At 43.2% G+C, this 20,414-nt stretch overlaps 1 protein-coding gene across 1 annotated transcript in view; it reads right to left on the bottom strand.

The window, feature by feature from the left end:
• The window catches only part of FOXK1 (forkhead box K1), a 55,098-nt gene that overhangs the window by 20,692 nt on the left and 13,992 nt on the right, over positions 1–20,414 (bottom strand). Inside the window, exon 2 of the mRNA XM_030229603.2 lies at positions 7,839–8,036. Within this exon, the coding sequence (XP_030085463.1) occupies positions 7,839–8,036 (198 nt within the window). The remainder of the gene's footprint in view (positions 1–7,838; positions 8,037–20,414) is intronic.

The raw sequence follows: 20,414 nt of genomic DNA, 5'->3' as shown, positions 1-20,414 counted from the left end.
AAGATCAGCAGAGCAAGCAGCTCAGTTTTTGCCTCTCCAGCTGTAGCATCTGAATTTTAAGTATAATCTCATGCTTAAAAAAACAAACAAAGAAAAAACCAAAGAGAGAAACCCATTCCTTGCAGGGCTGTGATTCTCTGGAGTGTTGACAAAGCCCCTCCAAACTAAAGTGTTAGTAACTTGTAGAAAAGCCAGGCTCTCCCAGCAGATATTCACTGAAGAAGAGGATCAGATCATTCCCTAAAGAACCAGCTGCCCCTTGGGACAGCCACAGGTGATACCAAAGATTTGGAAGAGATCCTAATCTTTTATCAGAATGAAGCCCTTTTGTCCAGGTAGATCTGCTTCCTTTCAACCTGGATCAATGATCAAATCAAGAGATGTGGGGACAGAACAAACACCAGTGTTCAGGCACTCCAAGCCTAGACAGGGTAACATGCTGCTGAGTGCTCAAGCTCTCAAGTCAATCATCACAGCTCTTCAGAGGGGAGGCAGAAAGAGCTGACTGCTGGAAAAAACAAGGAGACACAATCTGTTCCCCTCCCAACACGGGACAGAAGGAGTGAAGAAACAGTTTTACTAAAAATACCCCTCTGAGGGTTAAGTTAAAATTAAACATTAGTGCAGTCAAAAGAAAACAAGCAAACACAATGCAGTGACATCAGTTTCCTGGAGTTCCTGGAATTCTCCTCACCACCCAAAGCCAGGGGCTGGCCGGGGATGCTTGCATGCATTCACACCCCCTTTAAAAATATTATGAAACAAAAAGTTTTCCCTACAAACACCTGTAAATCAACTGCAAGGACACTAATAATGATTTGCTGGATATTAACACGGCATCAATACTTGGCACTGACTTGATCCATGTTGATACTATAACCTTTCAATGAGAAAAGCACCCCTAGGTCTGCAATTTCACCCTGCTCTCACATCCCACCACGCTGCTGTGATCCATGCTCACTGTCCATGCTGGCAAACTCAGCTTACAAGCAACCCAAGCTAATTTGGGTTAAGCTTGCTTGATATTGAAGAGAGCATTTTGGAGAGGAACCAAGTGTTTTACACCACTGAAAGACACACAGAGCATGGAAGCAACCCAGCTGCAGTTACCCACAGTCTTAATCCTATGGTACCATGGCTAATGCCCCAAGTGCCAGAGATCTTTGATATCCATTGAGGATTCAGCATCTCAACTTGAAACAGTGACTGCAGGCAGCCACTGAGCCACAGTTCTCTAAATACCATGCTGAGAACTCAGCTTTAGAATCAGACTACAACCACGTGCTGAATCACACCAGTCCTCTGTAGCATGTTTTCCATTTCAGACTTAACCCTTCTCTGGCAGGAAGGCCAGAAAGTTGAGGGCTGAAGGCAGTGTCTGCAATACACTCACCCATGCTAGTGGCAGGATGCCTTTTAAACACGGGGCTTGAACGTTCTTTGTAACACCACAATTCACTTTCAACTCCTGCCAAAAGGAACCCAGCCTGCAAGTTCACAGCACTTGCTAGCAGCAATTAACTCTAAGCTGCTGGAGAGTGTGTACAATGTGCTGCATTGCTGTTGGAATGTCCACAATCAGTTTGTTTAACCAAAGAATCAGCCTGGACGTACCACTGTGTGCATGGGGCATTCCCACCAGGACACTGTGTGTTGCTTGTCTACTCTCATTAAAGAAAAAAAGAAAGGAAAAAGAATAAAGCAGATCCAGAAAAGGTACTGACAGGGATAAGTAGGATGATTGGAGGTATGGAATGGATTTCATATAAGAAAAAATTGTTAAAGACAGAAGCTGAGGTGCAAAGTGACAGAGCTATAAAAACAAAGCCAACAGGAAGTGTTTAGCTCCTGGCCTCCTGCACCAGAAGAGAGGGTGAGCACAAAATGAAACCAAGCAGCACGTTCAAAACAAAAAAAAGTGCTTCTGCTTCTGTGGCTTCACTGTGGGGTGCCATGCTCTAAGATGGGGCTGATGAGAAAGTCTGTGTGAATGGAGAAGGCCAGTACACAAATTCTTGGGGAAAGGGAAGGACAGGGAAGCTCATCAGGGCTTTAGAAGACAGTCAGCAGGCCCTGGTTCAAGTTAGTCTCCTGTCCAAGAAAATGGAGGCAAACTACACCAAAGTCAGCATTTCTCTGTTTTCTATGTTATACAATCCCCAAGATATCCATGTCTGAGGCAGAACACTGCTAGAGGGATCAGCTCCCTGGGCACACTGAGATTCTCACATAAGGATTTCTACAGCCTCTCAATACTAGGCACATTTTATTGACTAGGCAGTAATAAAAATAAAAATGAAGCAACAAGTACTTACATTATTTATTTATGGTCATATTACAAGTCTGTGAACAATCTGGAAACCAAAACACTCCCAAATTCCAGTGCCAACTTCCCCAGAAGGAGAGGCAGTAGTAGAATGCAGGAAAGTTGCCCTATTACTCAATCGAGGGATCAAGCTATGGAGGCTAAATTTAAGCCAGGTATATGGAAAAAAACACCCATCCCCTCTAAGACAAAGAGGAAAGATTACCTGGGATCCCATAAAGAATTGTTCACCTAACTTGGAACCTGCACTGCTAAAGAAGAACAAAACCATTGCTGGTTTAGGATATGGTATGCACATGGTAGTGCCTTTGAAATAGTCCCATGGGCATGGGAAGCAGGTACAGAGACACAGCAAGGTAAGAGTTACAGCCTTGGCATCTCTGCCAATATACAGATTCCAGTCTGACCGGGCATTTTTCAAGCCCCTGTTGGGTACAGGGGAAAAAAAAAATCACCATTTCTTATAATCCTCCCCAGTCTGTTCCTGGAATGCAAGCTGGAAGTGTGTTGCCCTGGGCACAAGGACTATGGTTAGGGAAATAGTACAAACCTCTGACTACCACAAAACTCCACTTCATGAGCCTGCAAAAAGGGGCATGAAGATACAGGGACGCTTTTCATGTGCAATAAGCAAGAATCAGGTCAAAGTACAGCCCTTGGACTTGCGAAACAAGCCCTTCCATGATACACCAATCAGCAAGAATGGCTGAGAATCCTCCACTGCTCTCACCTTCCCCAGCCTAGCCCCAAAATTGTAGCTCAAAGAAAGGCAAGTCCTTGCACGTTGCGTGTTTCAGACAGGTTTCAGAAGCAATCACAAGTGGTGAGACTGCCAAACCAAGCTGGATTTTGATGTGAAAGGAGAAATCTGAGAGCTACCCTGCATGCTTAATGCTGAAGAAAACCAAAGCTGTCGAACAAGCCACAAGTGAGAGAAAGTGAGCTATCCACGAAAGGTGAAATTGTTATTACTCGTCAGTTCTCCAGTGGTTCCCCTGGAAAGGAAGTGACTTCACTCCAACTGTGGATTCAGTGAGCATTTTATACTCATTGGGGAAGAGGAAATGCTCCTGTAGCTGGTGACATCTGCAACCCTTCCTCCAGCACATGGCTTGGCACATGTCCTCTAGCACACGGTCCATTATCTGCAATAAACATGCGTAGGAGCTCCCCAGCCCAGCACAGGCTGCTGCTTCTCTTCTGTGATGTATATGCATCATCCTCCTTGGCTTGTGGTTTGGAGACTTGGGTGATTAAAAATAATCACCTCTCTGTCCAACCGTGGGAGTTGCCTGAGCTGTGCATTCTGCCTGAGTGCAGGAAGTAATGTATAACTGAGATGATGCAAAAGAGCCTGCAAAAAACCTGCCTTGGAGCTCTTCAGGAGCGTTTCAGTTCAATGGCTCACAGTGCTCGGGGAAGAGGCAAAGCCTCAATGAAATGGAACAGGGAATATTTATGCATCCTGCTCCAGTGAGTGAAGGCATCCACTGAAACCAGGCTTCATTCAGCTTCCCCTACACACCTTCAGAGTAAACGTGCAAGCGCAGACTAAATCCCAAGGGCTGTGAAACAGCAGTGCATGGCTATCCTGGAGCCTATAAAAAACCCCCCTCCTTTTCCCCAGCCAAGTCTGGATCAAAGCAGAGCCAGCATTTGCAGGAACATGGCTCACACACACTCATGTCATGCTTTATGGAATAAGAGCTCAATACATAATTTATCTACTACACACGCTTGTGAAGCAGTAATTACACTATGCATGCATAAAAATCAGACAACGAATTTAAATGACCTGTTAAAGGCCACAAAACAAGTTGGTGGCTAAGTCAAGATAACTGCAGTTACTTCTGAGTAATCCACTATCAGAACATGCAATGTGTTACTGAACTTATTTCTCTCAGTGAAAAAAGGACCATATGAAACCAAGCAATTCAGCTCACACCTCCTGTTTTACTAATCAAGCTTATAGAACAAAAGAAGTTGATCTTTCATTATTCATGTCATTAACTGCATTGCAAACTAGTTATCAACCCTTCTAGTAACAGCCAGACATGGGCAGACACATTAAGAGCTAACAGTTAAAATACCAATTTGGCTTCACACACAAATATGTACCAGACTAGCTAGTAACACTGAACCTCACCAGGCACTTTTGGAGCATGGTTCTCATAGGACCCTAAGGACTTTTACTCCTACATGTCAAAGAAATTTTTTTACTGATAAAGACTTTGTTTGCGAGCTAAGACTCCATGCCCTTTCTGTGAAAAAACCCAAACAAGTACGAGACAAAACGTTCAAGCCCCAAGTTATTCTAGTGCAGAGATAAGCCAGAAGTAGCAGCTGTAAAATATGAATAATACTACTGACCTCCACAGGACTTTCAGTATTTCTGTATTGTAGTGTTTGTGTGTGTGTGTGTGTGTGTGTGTGTGTATCTCACTGAGAACATAATTAAATATTAAAACTACCCCAGCTCTGAGGGGCAAGGCTGCAGAGAAATGCTATTTGGTAAACTGAGTCAAGTTACTGCTACAGGGCCATTAACAATGACTGGATCATAGTAAAAAGGAAACTCAACACAGTAAATCTAAACTCCAACTCAGTAAGACTTTTTAGACCAGGAATAGAGTCCTGCATCACACCTCGTCTCTGTAGATCTGATAATAATCCAAGCACCAGCCACTCTGTGGGCTGGGTTATAACAGTCACATACATGTGGATATTGTGAATTTATCACAAAATCAGGCGAAGTGAAGTGTTTGCAGTATAGGTGAGAAACTCTGTGGAACCACTGTCACTCAAAGAGGAGCCCCCAAATCCAAGGTGCAGAAGCTTAAAGCCATATACTGACAGACAGTTCCTTAACTCCTGGAACTGTGGCTCAGTTTTATCTCCAAAAGGTAGAGCTGAATTCAAGCAAACCCTGCATGATTTTCACAGAGCTTTTCAATACCTTGAAACTACTGAGGAGCAATTTAGTGCTACTCTGCCCTTTCATATGTTGTGCAAAATGGCAGGCTGCTTCTACTGAGTTCCTACAACCACAGTGGCCTTTTCCTTTCTGGAAAATGAAAGAAAAATGCAAGTCTGATTTTTTTGAAAAGGAGTTTTGAACTCAAATCAGGAAGAAATAATCCATGCCTGTTTGCAACTCTCCCAGCATGTTGCCAACCAACATTTTCCCTTACAGCTGTACAACAGCATTCAAAACACATCCACACAGAGCCCCTCCTGGAGACAAAACACCTAGCTGAGAAAACAAAGAGCACATTTCTCCCCAGGAATAAGCAGGAATCTTGCTTTGCAAAGCTGCTGAGGGTGGCAGGTTTGGTTTTGTTTAACTGAAGCTCATTCCCTCTCTAGGCACTGCACTTTGCAGAGAGAAAATAAATAGGCTGGAAAAAACCCAGAAGCTTGCAGGAGAGAACCTGCAGGGAAGCAAGCTGCAGTGTAAACAGGGAGGCAGAGCAGGGTTGGGGGTCAGCGGGGCAGGGCTGGATCTGGAGGGGGGAGTGCAGGTACAGCCCCTGCCCTACACCAGGGCGGAGGCAGGAAAAGGGGGCCAGGAGCCACTTTCCAAAAAGGAAATTTCACCCTGCCCAGGATTTCCAAACTGCAATAATTTTCCATGGGCCAATCAGGGAGGAGCAAGGCAAACGCACCAAATTAGGAAAGTAAATACTAGAAGGGGGAGAGGAAGGAGGAGGAGGAGAACCCAGCAACCACCTCCCAAAGCCAGCAGTTGGAGAGGGGTCTGAGTTTCATGCTGAGTCCCACCAGCCCTCCCAGCTCTGCCTCTGGGAAGGAGGAGAGGACACTGTGCCAGCCTCACCCAGCACTGTGAAGCCACCAAGAGATCAGAGAGCTGCCCTGGAAGTCAGACAGCCAGAATGCATAGCTACATGCTCCCAAAGGAGCACTCCCTTCTCAGGCTGAAACACCCAAGTCACTTCCCAAGCCTGGCCCACAAGGGAGAGCTGCAAGACCCTGCCGGGGGAGAGGGGAAGGCTGAAGGGGCTGAGCAGGGATGTTTACAAACGTGTCAGGCCCTCCTCTGTAAGAGGAACTCGGAAATGAAAAGGCTTCAGCAAGCGAAACCTCAGATGTCTTTTGAGGTTTTCTGAAGACTTGGCTGGCTTAGCTTCTGCTCGAGACAAACGGATGCAATCATTAATCATCCTTAGTAAACACTGTGTTAGGGGCTGAGCACAATTCAACACTACTATTTCCACTTTCTCCTTATGCAAAAGAAACATTCCCAGGGAATCAAATATCAGTTGCAGGCATATGCCAGAGTCAAAAGATACAGCCTCTGTTAGTAACACAAACCACACCGTGCTGCTTTGCACAAGATGACTGAATGGAAACTAACTACCATATGTTGGCAAAGGAACCATCCCCCTCCCCTCCCAGCAACAAGCTTCATCTAAAAAGAGAAGGTTAAATATAAACCAAAAGCAGTGCCTGAACAGAGGACTAAAACCACAGCTACCTCCAGCCCCCTCTTTCTAGAATATCTGCACTGCACATCTGTGCAGCTCTGTAAGGCGGTCGGAAAAACCCAAACAAGCCTCTGGATCATGCAACCCCAAACCAATTTCATTGTGACTCTGAAGTCTCAGTCTCAGCCATGCAGATTTGAATACTACTCACTGAATTAGTGCTGTCAGAAGAGATTTGCATATTATACCTTTTTACAAATGTACAGACAAGAAAACAACCCAAAGGCTACTACTATTACCAGACACACTCTTGCTGTTTTGATGCCTACATGTTTTAAAATTCTAATACATCATCCTATACCGTGAGTCTCCTTTACTTTACAAAATGCATGATAATTCAAGTAACAGATTTAACTTTAAAAGATTTCACTGTAACTCTGTAACATCAACTCTTTGCTGAAGAAGAAAGAAAATATTCCATACAGTAACTTGATGTTCATCTTATTTCTACTGCACATCCACTGATCAGATCATTTACAAAACAGGATACCCACCCAGATGTACATTTAGATTGCTACAGCCCTTCAGTACATGGTCAGCATCCTACCCCCATTTCCTTCCATTCCCAGGAAACCACGTGCCAATGGCCACCCCATCCCTAACTTCAGATAACAGCAGCACCACCCAGCAACAACAGAATATTAATGGGATAAAAATAAAACAGGCAGTCTTAAGATAGAAAGTATATGCCTGCTTTCTTTTCTCCATGCATATAGGTAGCTCTCAATAAATATTTCTAATTCCACTGCTAAAGATAGACTCTATATGTAATTCTATAGTGTGAAACCAACACTCACATTTACCCTTGAACCCTCTGAGCTCTTGAACAAAACCCTTGTGCCCTACTGCTGGCCACCATAACGTTTCTTAGCAGTCTCCCATCGTTTTGAACATGAGAGATTTAATTAGTTATTTTTAATGGGACATTTCCTGCACCAAGGATACCAAGCAACACAGGGCTGACAGACTGATGTCAGAGAAGACATTTTTGAGAATGAACATCTTACCTGATAGTGCCTGTGGGGGATGGGAGGGGACTGACCACGCTCCGGAGATCCGGCTCCGGGATGTGGATCTTCAGAGGTGATATCTGAGGGTAAAGTGGCCGAAGGGGATGTGTTGAGGCTTCCTCTTTTACTTCCTCTTTATGGTATAAAGATGTGAACTGGATTTTTATAACCGTGCTAGGGAATCGGAAAGTACATCTGGAAGAGAAGGAGAGGAAAAAGTCAGTTTCACACATGATACTGAATGGACTTAAGAGGTTTTGTATGCAGCTGATGCATCATTAATTAATTCGAAGTCCAACATTCTCTACTGATCTTTCTGCCTAGTGTCTTGGTCAGAATTACTGATCATTCATAAAGCTCTGTAAATATCTAACAGTGAATCATGGGCCATCTAGAGATGAGATGCAAGCTGAAGATTTGGGTAAGTTCAGTCATTTCCTCAAGGCCATGTATTCAATCAGTGACTAAGCAAGACACTCTCCTGTAACAACAAACTCTTGGGTTCCTGCAATGTATCAAGGACTAGGATCTATCTATCTTTTATTAGCTCACTGCACACATCTCAGCAAGATCCAAGTCACTAGAAAGTATCAAACCACAAGCAATAGGGAACAAAACAGCCATAAAGTCCAGACAGAGCAACAAAGAGCTGCCAGGTAAGACCAGAGAGTACTATTTAAAAACTTGTCTCTATATATTGTATAATTGATATCCATTTATATTATTTGTGCACATGATGTTAAAGGATCATCTAGCAGGTTTCAGATTAAAATACATTACTTTAGAAGTGCCTCCCTTTAGGGTACAGCTAGCAGGTTTACAACAGGGCCCCTGCAAGCCTGTGGGGCCTCATTTCTTCTCTAAGTAACATTTCTTTCCAATTGTTATTTAGGAAAAAAATTAATCACTCAAGTGCAGCCTGCAGGAGATGCTTGGAAATTCAAAAGGAAATAAGCACTGACATTTTCCATATTTGAACAGAAAGCTTTCTAATTTACAGTGTCTACAACGAGCACAGGGCTGTAAGAGTGAGTGTTCTGCAATTCTTCTTATTGCACTTTAATTAGACAATCATGTGCAATCAATACAAGCTTTCCAGGAATCATTTCACTGATACTAAGGTTAAAGCAGCAGGAAATAAAAACCAGGTTTCACCGTGGGAAAGATCAGCAGAGCACAGTAATTGTGCTGGATTCCAGCATCTTGCCTATAGAAGGAAAGGAAGGGATTTGGGTGGTGTTGTTCTAGCACTGTAAGTGCTGGTGTGGGCTGAGCAGAATTCTTTTAACCAGTGCATTATTGAATCCTGCCAGGTAACAACAAGGTGACAAGCAAGTCAATCTGCACCTTATCTTAATGGTGCTATTGAAAGAAATGCAGCTCTAAAACACACTCACTTGCTCTTGGTTCTTTGGCACAAGCAGATTGTGCTGTAAGGTAATGCTCAAAATTATCATTCAGGCATGGGCAGCTCATTCCCATCTCCCACCTCATCTCTCAAATGAGCTGGCTCAGCATTCAGCGGCTCACAATGGCTCTGCTAGTATAGCAGGAGTTTGCATTGCATTTAATTCACTTCAGAGGTCCTGCCACCTGCACTCATTAATGCATTAAATAAGAACATCATTGCTGGCAATGCAACCTAATTGTGTTTATCTAACCCTTCTAAACAAGGTTCCCTGCAGACTCAACATGAAGGCACAGTTCAAAACAGCAGTGCCCATGCCTTGCAGCATCTTCCAGCAGCAGGCACCAACCTCCTGAGGTGAACCTGAAACAAGAATGTTGAGCCACTGCCCTGGATTTTAAGCTTTGTACTGCTACACGGATTTGCTTAAAGAGAAAAAGCTCAAAGTACATATATTTGCAATGAGCATCACATGCACTAAGGCTCAAAACCAGTACAAGCAAAGCTTCATCATTTCTCAAGCCCTTATCAGGGAAAAGCTGAGCTGCCTGTCACAGAGCGATGGAATTCTCTGCTGTAACACCAACTGCTCAGCATTTTCCAACACCTGAGTCAAGGACAAATCAGTCCCTGTTCAGCAGTGTTCAGTGCAATCCCAGCCTGCTGCTGATCAACAGGCCTGACTGCACGGAGCCCTAAGGCAGTTTTGCAGCACTGCTGAGGCCAGGAGATCCCCCACTGCAGCCTCACAGCAGTAAGGAGCTCTATCCCACTGCCACTTAGGTCTTCCTTTCCAGAAGGAGCCAGTAATGCAAGATCCACATCTCCTAAACTGCTCTGAGGTGATGGTAAAGTAACTCCTTAACTCTACCCCACTTACTGATGCTGCAGCAATATTAGATAAAAAGTGAAACCTGCACCCAAACCACTGTGAGAGGCTGTCCCATCAGCCTGTGAGTGTGGGCAATCTCAAGACAATCTGTTACTTTTCCAAAATCATGAGTCAACCTGAAGTGTGAAGCCTAAAGTAAGGCAGTAAATGTGCTGAAAAGGCCCATCCAGCACTGCTTTTCCTGCGAGCCTCCCCAGATCCACCCGAGCCAGCCATGTGATCTACCCGCAATCTCAGCCTGCAAGCAGGGCAGAGAAACAGAGCCTGGGCTGGGCTGACTACACAAGCAAACAATTCCTTGGCTGCTGTGATTTTGTTTTCAGACAGACAGGCTTCCCAGTTCACTGAAGCAGAACCCAGGATGTACAACCAGCTTTCATGGATTATGGGAACTAGCATGAACATGGGCATTTTGTAAGGAACCGGTCCCAGGAAAACAGGGGAGTAGATTTATGCAAGGGTGCTCACAGCTTTAGAAAGTCCTGTAGCCTGCTCTGTGCTGGCTTCAGTACTGACACTGCCTGCAAAGCCAAGCTGGGGTAACATAGCTGTATTTATGCTTTTCCTGATGTAAAAACCTGCGACCCAAGAAATGGAAATGCAATGCAAAACAGATTGTAAATTCCTGCGGAACTCCTCCCTTCCCCCAGGGGTGAGAAAGTGCCCGGGATTAAGGTTATTGTTCCAGTCTATCACAACCACCACAGCAATGCAAACAGGGCCACCAGCACGGCCCAAGCCACTGCTTCAAATCCACACAGCCTAAGCTGGGGAACCGTGTCAGTGAGAAATCAGAAGAACATGATTTTGGGAGCATCGTGTCACAGGAAGCTCACTTTCTTTTTGTTCCCTTAATTACCCTCTTTCCAACCAAGAGGATAAACTTAAATTATATCAGGTAGTCCTTTTTGGGAGTGAGGCACATTAGACTTAAACCTTTGAGAACTACACTTCTACAGAAGATAAGCAGGACAAGACAGACAACCCAAGCAGAACTGAGCATGCATTCCTTAAGATTACTGTGTATATTTCAGGTTATTTAAACTGAGTTATACTATTTGATCCATGTTGCATGATTCCTATCAAAGATGCATTAACAATTTTTACTCCTGCTTAACATTTTCATTATGAGAAAAGGATCAATCTGAAAGCACAGATTAGACTCAACATAAAAAGCATAATGAAGTTAACTGGTATTTCCAAGGGTGCCCAAGAGACAATTCTTTCACACACCTCTGAAATTTCCAGCTGATTAGACGGATGAATTAATGGTCTGCAAAATCTTTGGTCTTGTTATGGGCAGGAAGAGCCCTGCCTCAGTTACAGATCTGCTGAGTTTACTCAATAACCTGCTACAGACAGCTACATGCCGCAATCAATCCCTGGCCACAGAAGTCATATGGACTGAAATCACATTCACATATGGCACATTCATCAGTTCCTTGTGGGACAGGGCTCCCGTTTCTCTAGGATGCCTTGCAAGGCAGTGAGAATAGAAAGCTTTTTTCTTTTTTTGTTTGTGTTAAAGCTAAAAACACACACACAGCCTCCTCAACCTCTACAAACTGCACAGAAACAGTTACTGCTTTCTTAGGCTACAGGCAGGAGAGAGTCACAGAAAATGGATTGCTGGCTCCATGCTGCCTGCTGGAGTGCACAGAATCCATAGCAAGTGGCTAAATGCATGCTATATATACATTGGAGACCAAGGGGAAGAGAAGGAGTACACATGGTTACAGTCACATAAAAGATGTTGCTAGAATTTTGTTTGCTTGTTTTACACAAGACAGATTTTTCCAAAAGTTTCCTGGGTGAGCTCCTCCCACTGACAGCGCAGCTCTCATGCTATTAGGCATCCTTCATGTGGTGAACCAGTGACAGTGACCACAGGCATTTCATCTACATAAAGGCTGAAAATAAAATGCTAGGAAACACTAGACTTTACATAAACAGTCACCCTACAGCAGACTTCAGGAAAGATGGTTAGGGGAAAAAACCCAACAAAATGACTGCATCCCCTGCATGGCTCTAGAAAAAGCATTTTCCTCCTCCTCAAAGCACTCACAGATGCAAAGGGAATGGAGATGCATTTGCCAAAACATAGTACCAGGTTCAATTGAAGCTATTACAGTCACTGACTTCTTTGTTAAAGCACCCTGAGTTTTGTTAGCACCAAATGACTTCTGCTAAGATCTGCTGCATGACAGCAAGAAAAGGCTATTTAAAGATTTTAAAAGGAGGCAGGAAACTGTGCTGGATTTATGCTTTTACATTCACACTGAGGAAAAGCACAATGACAAAAGAAGACAAATCATGAGAAAGCCAAGGTGAAACATATATATAAAATATACATATAACATGCGTATATAAAACTTGGAATTATATATATATATAAAAACATAATGTAGTATGTTATGTTATATATAAGCATCATTCCAGTTAATCATGCAAAAGGAATAACTAGAAAAGTAAGCTGGAACTACTACACATGTGTTGTAATCAGCAAGTTGGTGCCATCTTTGTCTACTTTATCTCTCCATAATTTATGAAATCCTGTTATTCCTGAATGTTGGGGGTATAACTGCACCAGGAGCATCTGTGGTTCAGTGCTGAGATGCAGGTCGAGCGAGAAACATTGTAGGAGGTGCTCTGTTAAAAATATCACTTTTTACAATTTGAATCAGACAGTACCACAGGCCCCGGGTTTCATTCAAATCCTGCTTAAGCACGACTGTCTGCATCAGCCCTTTTCTTTTTAAACATGCAGATACTGTAACCGCCCTGCTGACACTCAGTATCTCAAACATTCCCTCCATCACCCTGACTTTGTATCAGCATTGGTGTGACCAGGGACCAGGACAGGGATTGTCCACTGCGAGGTGAGGCCACACCTCAAACGCTGTGTCCAGCTCTGGACCTCAGTTCAGGGAGGACATTGAGGGGCTGGAGTGTGCCCAGAGCTGGGGAAGGGTCTGCAGCAGCACAAGTCCATGAGGAGCAGCTGAGGGAGCTGGGAAAGGGGCTCAGCCTGGAGAAAAGGAGGCTCAGGGGGAACCTTCTGGCTCTGCACAACTCCTGACAGGAGGGGACAGCCGGGAGAGTCAGGCTCTGCTCCCAAGTAACAAACAACAGGACAAGAAGAAACAGCCTCAAAACCTTGTGCCAAGAGAGGTTCATATTGAACACTGGGAACCATTCCTTCACCTAAAGGGTTGTCAAGCACTGGAACAGGCTGCCCAAGGCAGGAGCAGAATTACTGTTCTGAAGGGATTTAAAAGATGAGTGAATGTGGCACCTGGGGACAGAGAGGAATGAAAAGACCTATGGAAGTGGCACTTGGGGACATGGTTCAGTGGTGTCATTGGCAGTGCTGGGAGAATGGATGGACTCAATGATCTTAAAGGTTCTTTCCAACCTAAACATTTCTGTGATGTGAGGGGACAGTAGTCCAACTCTTGAGGATGGGGCAGTTATCTCTAAGTTATCTCTACAATCAGTAAATACCTTGGATTCAGCAAAAATGGCCAGCCAGAGCTCTAATCACAGCACACATCATGATGATACAGAACTATGCCGTTACTGGCTAAATTTTGACCAAGAGTGCCCACAAAAACCCTTGTAAAAGAGAAAAAATCCCAAACAACCTCCATGAAACAGCTGTTTCTCTGTTCCCTGTAATTTCTCTGAAAATCATTAGTTTTGTGCCAATAACACATAGCTCAGCCCAAAGAATACAGTACTATTTCCATGCACAAAATTCCAAAATCCTGTTGGGTTTCTCAGTACAAGTGAGAATTTGCTGTCAGTCATCTCATGGTCAGGCTATTACCCTTACCAGCTATTTCAAGATACCTGACATAATTCTGTGGAGGGCAAGATGGACAGTTCTCATCCTTCCAGTGAATGTGTACCATAAATATCAACATTTCAGGCTACAATCAATGTGCAGGTGCTGTACAGAGCAGCCACTACAGCAAAGTGCCCAATTACCTCCTGTAACCCATTTTTCTTCATCTTCTGTAACCAGCTAAGCAAAGAACCACAAGCCTGCATCTATGAAAATCCTAAATCCACTCCCTATTCACAAAACCCTTTGAAGCAGTGTGAAAGGACGTGCCTTGGACAACATGAAAGACTCATTGGGAAAGTTTAAGCACCTGTGCATCAAAAATGAAACTAAATTTGGTTAGAAAAAGATAACAGTTTGCTTCACTTAACTAAACATATATCTAAGCCCTGAAGGTCTGCCCACAGACAGATAAACAGACTGAGATAAGAATTACTACCTGAGATTCTAATTTCTTCAAAAACAAGGCTCTGAGAATTGCTGTGACCTCTGCAACAGCTGAGCTGGGAGTATTTATTGACCAAGACTTGTTGCTTTGTGATGCTGCACTCTGCCCAGGGACAGCAATGCTTTTCAGAACTTCAGCTTTTCTACAGCACAAGGCTCACTGCATCACCCAGTACAAAACAAATCACTTCAACTGCAAAATACTGAGAAGGAGATCTCCCATTTCAGTAAGTAAAATAACCAAATCAATGTTCTCTACCTTCACAAAAATAAACTCAACCCTTACATCCCAACGGGAATAATCAACACAAGTATTTTGCTCAAAATGATTATGTTGCTGGAATTAAGCAGTCTGAAGCAGCAAGGTGGGCAAATGCACAAGTACAAAAACCACCTTTCAATCACAAGTGAATTAAAATGAATATTAGTTTGAACAATTGTCATAAAACCATTCAACAAGCTCTGAAAGCTGTCTGAGCTGTCACTGGAGATGAGGTACTATTCACCCCTCCCTTGCAATAAAATAATAATAATAAAATCATCTAACATTTCCTGTTCCACTCCCTACCCTCCAATTTCTCCCCTAAACAGCACTTAGTAAGCAATACCAGTAAGAAGCCAGTTATATCATCCACTTGGGTAGTACTATCTCCAAACAAAAAAGTTAATTGCACTGAGGCTACAGAGAGTTCTGGAGGAAGGCAGACAGGTACATTTTATTCCTTTTAGTCTAAATACACATCACAAAACAAGCATGTGCCTATCACCATGGTAATTTAAGAGTCACTAAAATGCTTTTCCTTACACAACTCTATAGGATATGGGACACAAGCAGTGTAACTGCCAGAGTTTTAAGAGTGCTTGGTTCATTTTGGAGATTACTGCAGTCTAAAATTAAAGGGTTTTCAGCATTTGCTATTTCCCTTTCAACTGCTCTACTGCTCTGAGCAGTTTAAGCATAGAAATCATATTGAAGACCTACCCATAAAGTCCTTTATCAAACACACAGAGAAATACCTCATGGCTGGTAAAATCACTTGTATACATGAAGAGATAAGCAAAGGGTCTGCAAGTAAATGGTGAAGTCCAGAACCCACATTTGTTCTTCCTGTAATGAATCAACTCAATCTGAAGAAAAGCAAGACAGGCACTTGGCCAAACAGCAGCAGGATAAGGAAATAAACTGCAGAGCTGCCTGCAAAAACGCCTCTGGTATTATCCGCTATTGTTCAGTGAGAGGAAAAGCTCGAAAAATCACTGCTACTCTTTGTAACATAACTGACAGAAAACTAGATTTAAAAAGCACTGAGATCATCTGCAAATAAAGGAGTACAGTGATCTCCCCCACTGCTCAATGACAGAGCAACCCATTGTAATGTTTGGTCATAATTAATTTGTAAGTCACCACATGAGTTTAGATCTGGAGGACTGGTTCCTAACCTCAGAGTTACCCTGAGCTCACAAATCGCTTGCCTTGCATGCTTTGTAGCACACTCACTGTATTTAATACATGCTGTCATGCTCAACACTGCAGATACACAAAGGAGTTCATCTGTCAGCCAAGACTGAACCAGAACTGCCTGTGCATATGTGAGCGAGCTCATGTTTGAAATAATTAGTTCAATTCAAAAGAGAGTGGTCTTATTTCTACTTCATGAATTTAATTTTCTTCTGTAGGAAACTTCTTCCAGAAACAGTTCCAGCAACTATTTCCCTTGCCACGTTCCACCAGATGCACAAGGAGCTGAACATCAGTGTTGTGGGGTCCCTGGCATTGCCTTAGGTATTGTTGCTGTGCTACAAATAATGTAAATCCAGTTTCAGTAAAGGCAAACTCACACTGAAGTCATCAGGAACTCCTCATATCCAATTCAGTGGAATTTTTATTGACTACCCTGTAAATTCCAGATTACTGGAAGGATTTTCTGTCCTTCCCCTGAAATACATCTGAGTTAGCTGGAAACCCTAATCTTTCCTGGACTTGCTGGGATGAGTAACGGGAACCTGGGTAAAATTCTGTGTCTCACATGGATGGCTCACTGGTTTCATCTGCCTTAAAAATAATCTCCCCAAAGAGATCTCAATTGTGTCACTCAATCTCATGTAGATTTATTTTAACACAATCTAAACCTGATTCCCTGCTGTAAGAGGCATTGCCTTCACTCCACCACCATTCCTTCTCTTCTGCCATTTTCTTTCAGTCCCACCCTCGTGCCAACAGTATCACCCAAACCTCTGCACAGCAAGGCAAAGCAGGTAATTATACCATCTCCTTTTTGGTGGGACTAAGTTGCCAGGCAGATCAGATCCCTTAGCCTGCCTTCCAGATGGCATCACCAGCACAGAGAAGCTGGAGGGAAAAACCATCAAGCAGAGAAAGGAGAGAAGAAGGTACCAGCAAAAATGCTGCAGGTTTGTCACGGACTATAAAAAAGACAGAGCATGTAACCACAGACTCAGATTTAAGCATCACATGATCCAGAGACTGCATTCTCCTTTCAGAAAACAAACTGCAATTCATTCATTTTGAGAAAAGCTCTGGTCTTTATCAGGCAAATCACATCAGCCACATGCCGATACTCTCAGACTGGAAATTTTCAAAACTTCCTGAATCAGAGAAGTCACCATAAAAAAAAAAAATTCAGCCTAATTATTTCAAATCCCAAGTCACTCAGCTGTGTACAAGGGGACAAAACATAGACCAAAAATGTTTTCTGCATTCCAACAGGAGCCTCCTGTGGCTGTGTACCCATGGCAATCCTCCCATGGCAACTGCCAGGGCCCGTCTGCAGGAGCAGGAGTGGGTTTGTGTATCTCAGATGGGATACACAGGCTCTGCATGCTGCCAAATCAATGCTGTTCAGTAGCTTTGTGCTTCCTGAGCTTATTCACTGAATAGTCTTGAGAAAGCAAGTGCAGTTAAGATGGCTGAACAAGAATAACGCTTCAGGAAAATTCAGAATTGCCATTTCTTGATCACAGACCAGACCTTTTCTTTATGCTCCTTGTTACTGTTTAGCTGGAACTGTGTGCACAATAAAGGGCTTTTTCCCTTAATGAGAAGGCACCCAGGTTACACTGGGATTTGCCTAACACTGCAGATCACCAAGCTTAAAACGAGGTATCCAACACAGCCAGACAAGATTTCAGATGGGCAAAGAGCGTGTGCAGGCAAGTGTATCTACTTAAAACAAATACTACCAGCAGCATCAGGCAAAACCACAACTTATGAATAGTTACATCTCTTAAAAGCACCAAGTAAATTAGCTGTAATGAATGTTTCTATTGAGCACAGTTGCACAGGGCTTCCCTCTATGCCATTTCATCAAGGTTCAAACAAATTGAGAAACACTTCCACATAGAGGCAGATTTTCAAGAAGGTATTTTAGCAAACTCCTTTTGAAGACAGCAAAGTTCACAGCAAAGTTTGGCCAGACTTCTGGTACTCTTCTCCCTGCCAGCAGCAGGCACACAGATGTACACAGAAAAGATCTGTGATCCCTCAGTCCCTGCAGACATCCCCTCACAGCACTGAGAGCAGCACTGCCACTGCCCATCCCAGCCAAAGGCAGCGAGTGAAACTCAGCCAAGCAGGTGGGGGGGGGAACGGAGCACAAATACCCCCAGGCTGATAAGAAAGGCTAAAAGGAAAAGAGATCCAAGAAGCCCAACCCAAAGAACTACAAAATGCTGCTTTGGTTCATATATTATCTTCTTTAAAAGCACACAGAAGAAGATGAGCAGTTTGGTTTGAGGCTCCAACAAATGGATGCCAAAAGTAAAACCTTCAGGAGGGTTTGCTCTGTAGATATCATGCTGTGAAGATTCAACAGTCATTTTATTCTACACATCTTTCCCACAATTTCTTATCTTTCTTAGCAATCCTTTTAATTGCTGTCAGAGAGCTAATGGATAAATTGAGTTAATTTTTCATTCAAGTGAGAACATTGGAGGCTGCTTCACACTGGAGAATTAGCAGTGAACAATCAAGAGCTGCATTTTTGTATATATGTCTTTATTTTACATTCCTTACATCTCTGTATTAATGTTCTGATTTCACTCTTTGAAAATTATTTGAGACATCAAGCGCAGCTTCACTTTCAGATTCTTCCCTTTGAGTAAAACAGCACAGAAAAGGCAAAAAAGAGAGCAAACCAGGTAAGTTATTATAGGTGCTACTTTTTCAGTGTAATGAAACACCACAGCAAGGTCAGGGAATAAATTCATGGAGTATCAAAATAGCAGCTCACAGAAGAGCAGGGGAGAAACTGCCAGAACTGCTGAGAAGGGTGTTTCAATCTGCTAATGGAGAGCCAGCAGGAATAGCAGGAGGCTCCCTCTGAAGTTGCCACCCTGCCTCAAGAACTGACATTATTGACAGGTCTTCTCCATATTTTACTATCCCCAGCTTGGCAGGATGCATCTTATAATAATCCTGCTCAGCCCAATGCCAAAATAACCCCAGCTAGAAGCTGCTCCAGTCTTCTCCAGAGAGCCATCAAAGTGGAAATGGTCAGGTATGTGCATTTTTAAAAGTGACTTTTCTGAAAGTTTTTCAGCAGCAACTACAAGCCAGCCTCAAGTGTCTGTTCATTTACCTTATTGTCTGGAAAAAAAGCTGAAGGATATTCTCAAAATACCATCACTATCACCAGTTATTTACAAACTCAATCCACACCTGACTAGGGATTAATTCACTTATCTTTTTAAAACATAAAAAGCCTCAACTACTAAAACGTATATTAAAATTCACCCAGAAAAATCTTGACAATTATTTCAGGACAAATGATAAGCAAGATGATATCAGAAACCAAGCTGTGGTATAATCAAATTAATGTAATTAGAAGGCTTTTATAACAAACACCATTAAGGTGAAGGGTCTCTACTGAAGCCCACCACAAAGTCACCTCTTAAATACTGATGACAACACGACATGGTTGTTACTGGGTGCCCATCCACTGGGCAGAGAGAAACAAAGAGGTGGTGCTGTAATTGTACCTCCCTCAGCTTCACATTTCAAAACATTGGAGTCAGCTTCAAAATATGCCATTCATTCCAAACCAGGAGCACTGGGCACAGGGCTGGCTATCAGAACACAAATTCCTGCTCCCTTCCCAAGTGCTCCTATTCCTCTGCACACCAGCACACTGCAGGTCAGCAGCATGTAGGGCAGATTTCATGGAGTACAGCCAGTGAAGATCTACCTCAAGTCTGCCAAGGTGCTAAATGTAGGAGCCTTAGTCTTGCCTACGCCCACAAAAATCAGATGTGCTTTTAGATCAAAATAAATTAATCTGCATCAATGACATCTACCTTTGGATCAATATTGGGTAGGGGTTTTGTTTGATTATTTTTATTAAAGGCTCCCCAGGGTGAATTCTGGCCCCACTTCCACCACAGCATTACAGAAGCTGCTCTGTTCTGCTGTCTGCTCCTTACTATAAACAACTTCATGTCTCTGAGCACAGTTAAGTTACAGTGAATTTTTTTCTGTGTGTCATATGGCAAACCACATCTTCACCCAGCACCACACTCTGCCAGACAATTCCACTCTCTCATTTATTCTGCCTTTCAGCTTTTCAATGCTGAAAAGCCCTGCAGTTGCATGCCCAGGGGTGTTAACAGACCTGCAGAGAACATTTAGTAAGATGTCCTGAAAGGCTAAAATTAACCATAAAGCTACTGCTTATTTTGAAGCTTGGGAACAGGGATGTGTTTTATGTATCAGAACGAGTGGCCTGACATCAAAAACCTGATATGAAAGTTTGCCACCGAAGAAGTGGGCTGGCACAAAGAGCAGACGAGGCTTTTATTTAAATGAAGTTGGCTGCCTGCACCAGAAAGTTTCACTATCAGCACTGCAGATGCCTGATACCATCTGTAACACACAGCAAGCCTATTATGTTATTTTGTTGTGTGTGTGGTTGTATACATAAAAATAAGGAGAGTTAAGAGACTCTATATAACACACAACAGCCT

Source organism: Serinus canaria, chromosome 14 (assembly GCF_022539315.1).
Source record: "Serinus canaria isolate serCan28SL12 chromosome 14, serCan2020, whole genome shotgun sequence".
NCBI lineage: Eukaryota > Metazoa > Chordata > Aves > Passeriformes > Fringillidae > Serinus > Serinus canaria.
Note: the sequence above shows the minus strand (reverse complement) of the source record. Positions and strands in the feature narration are given on the sequence as shown.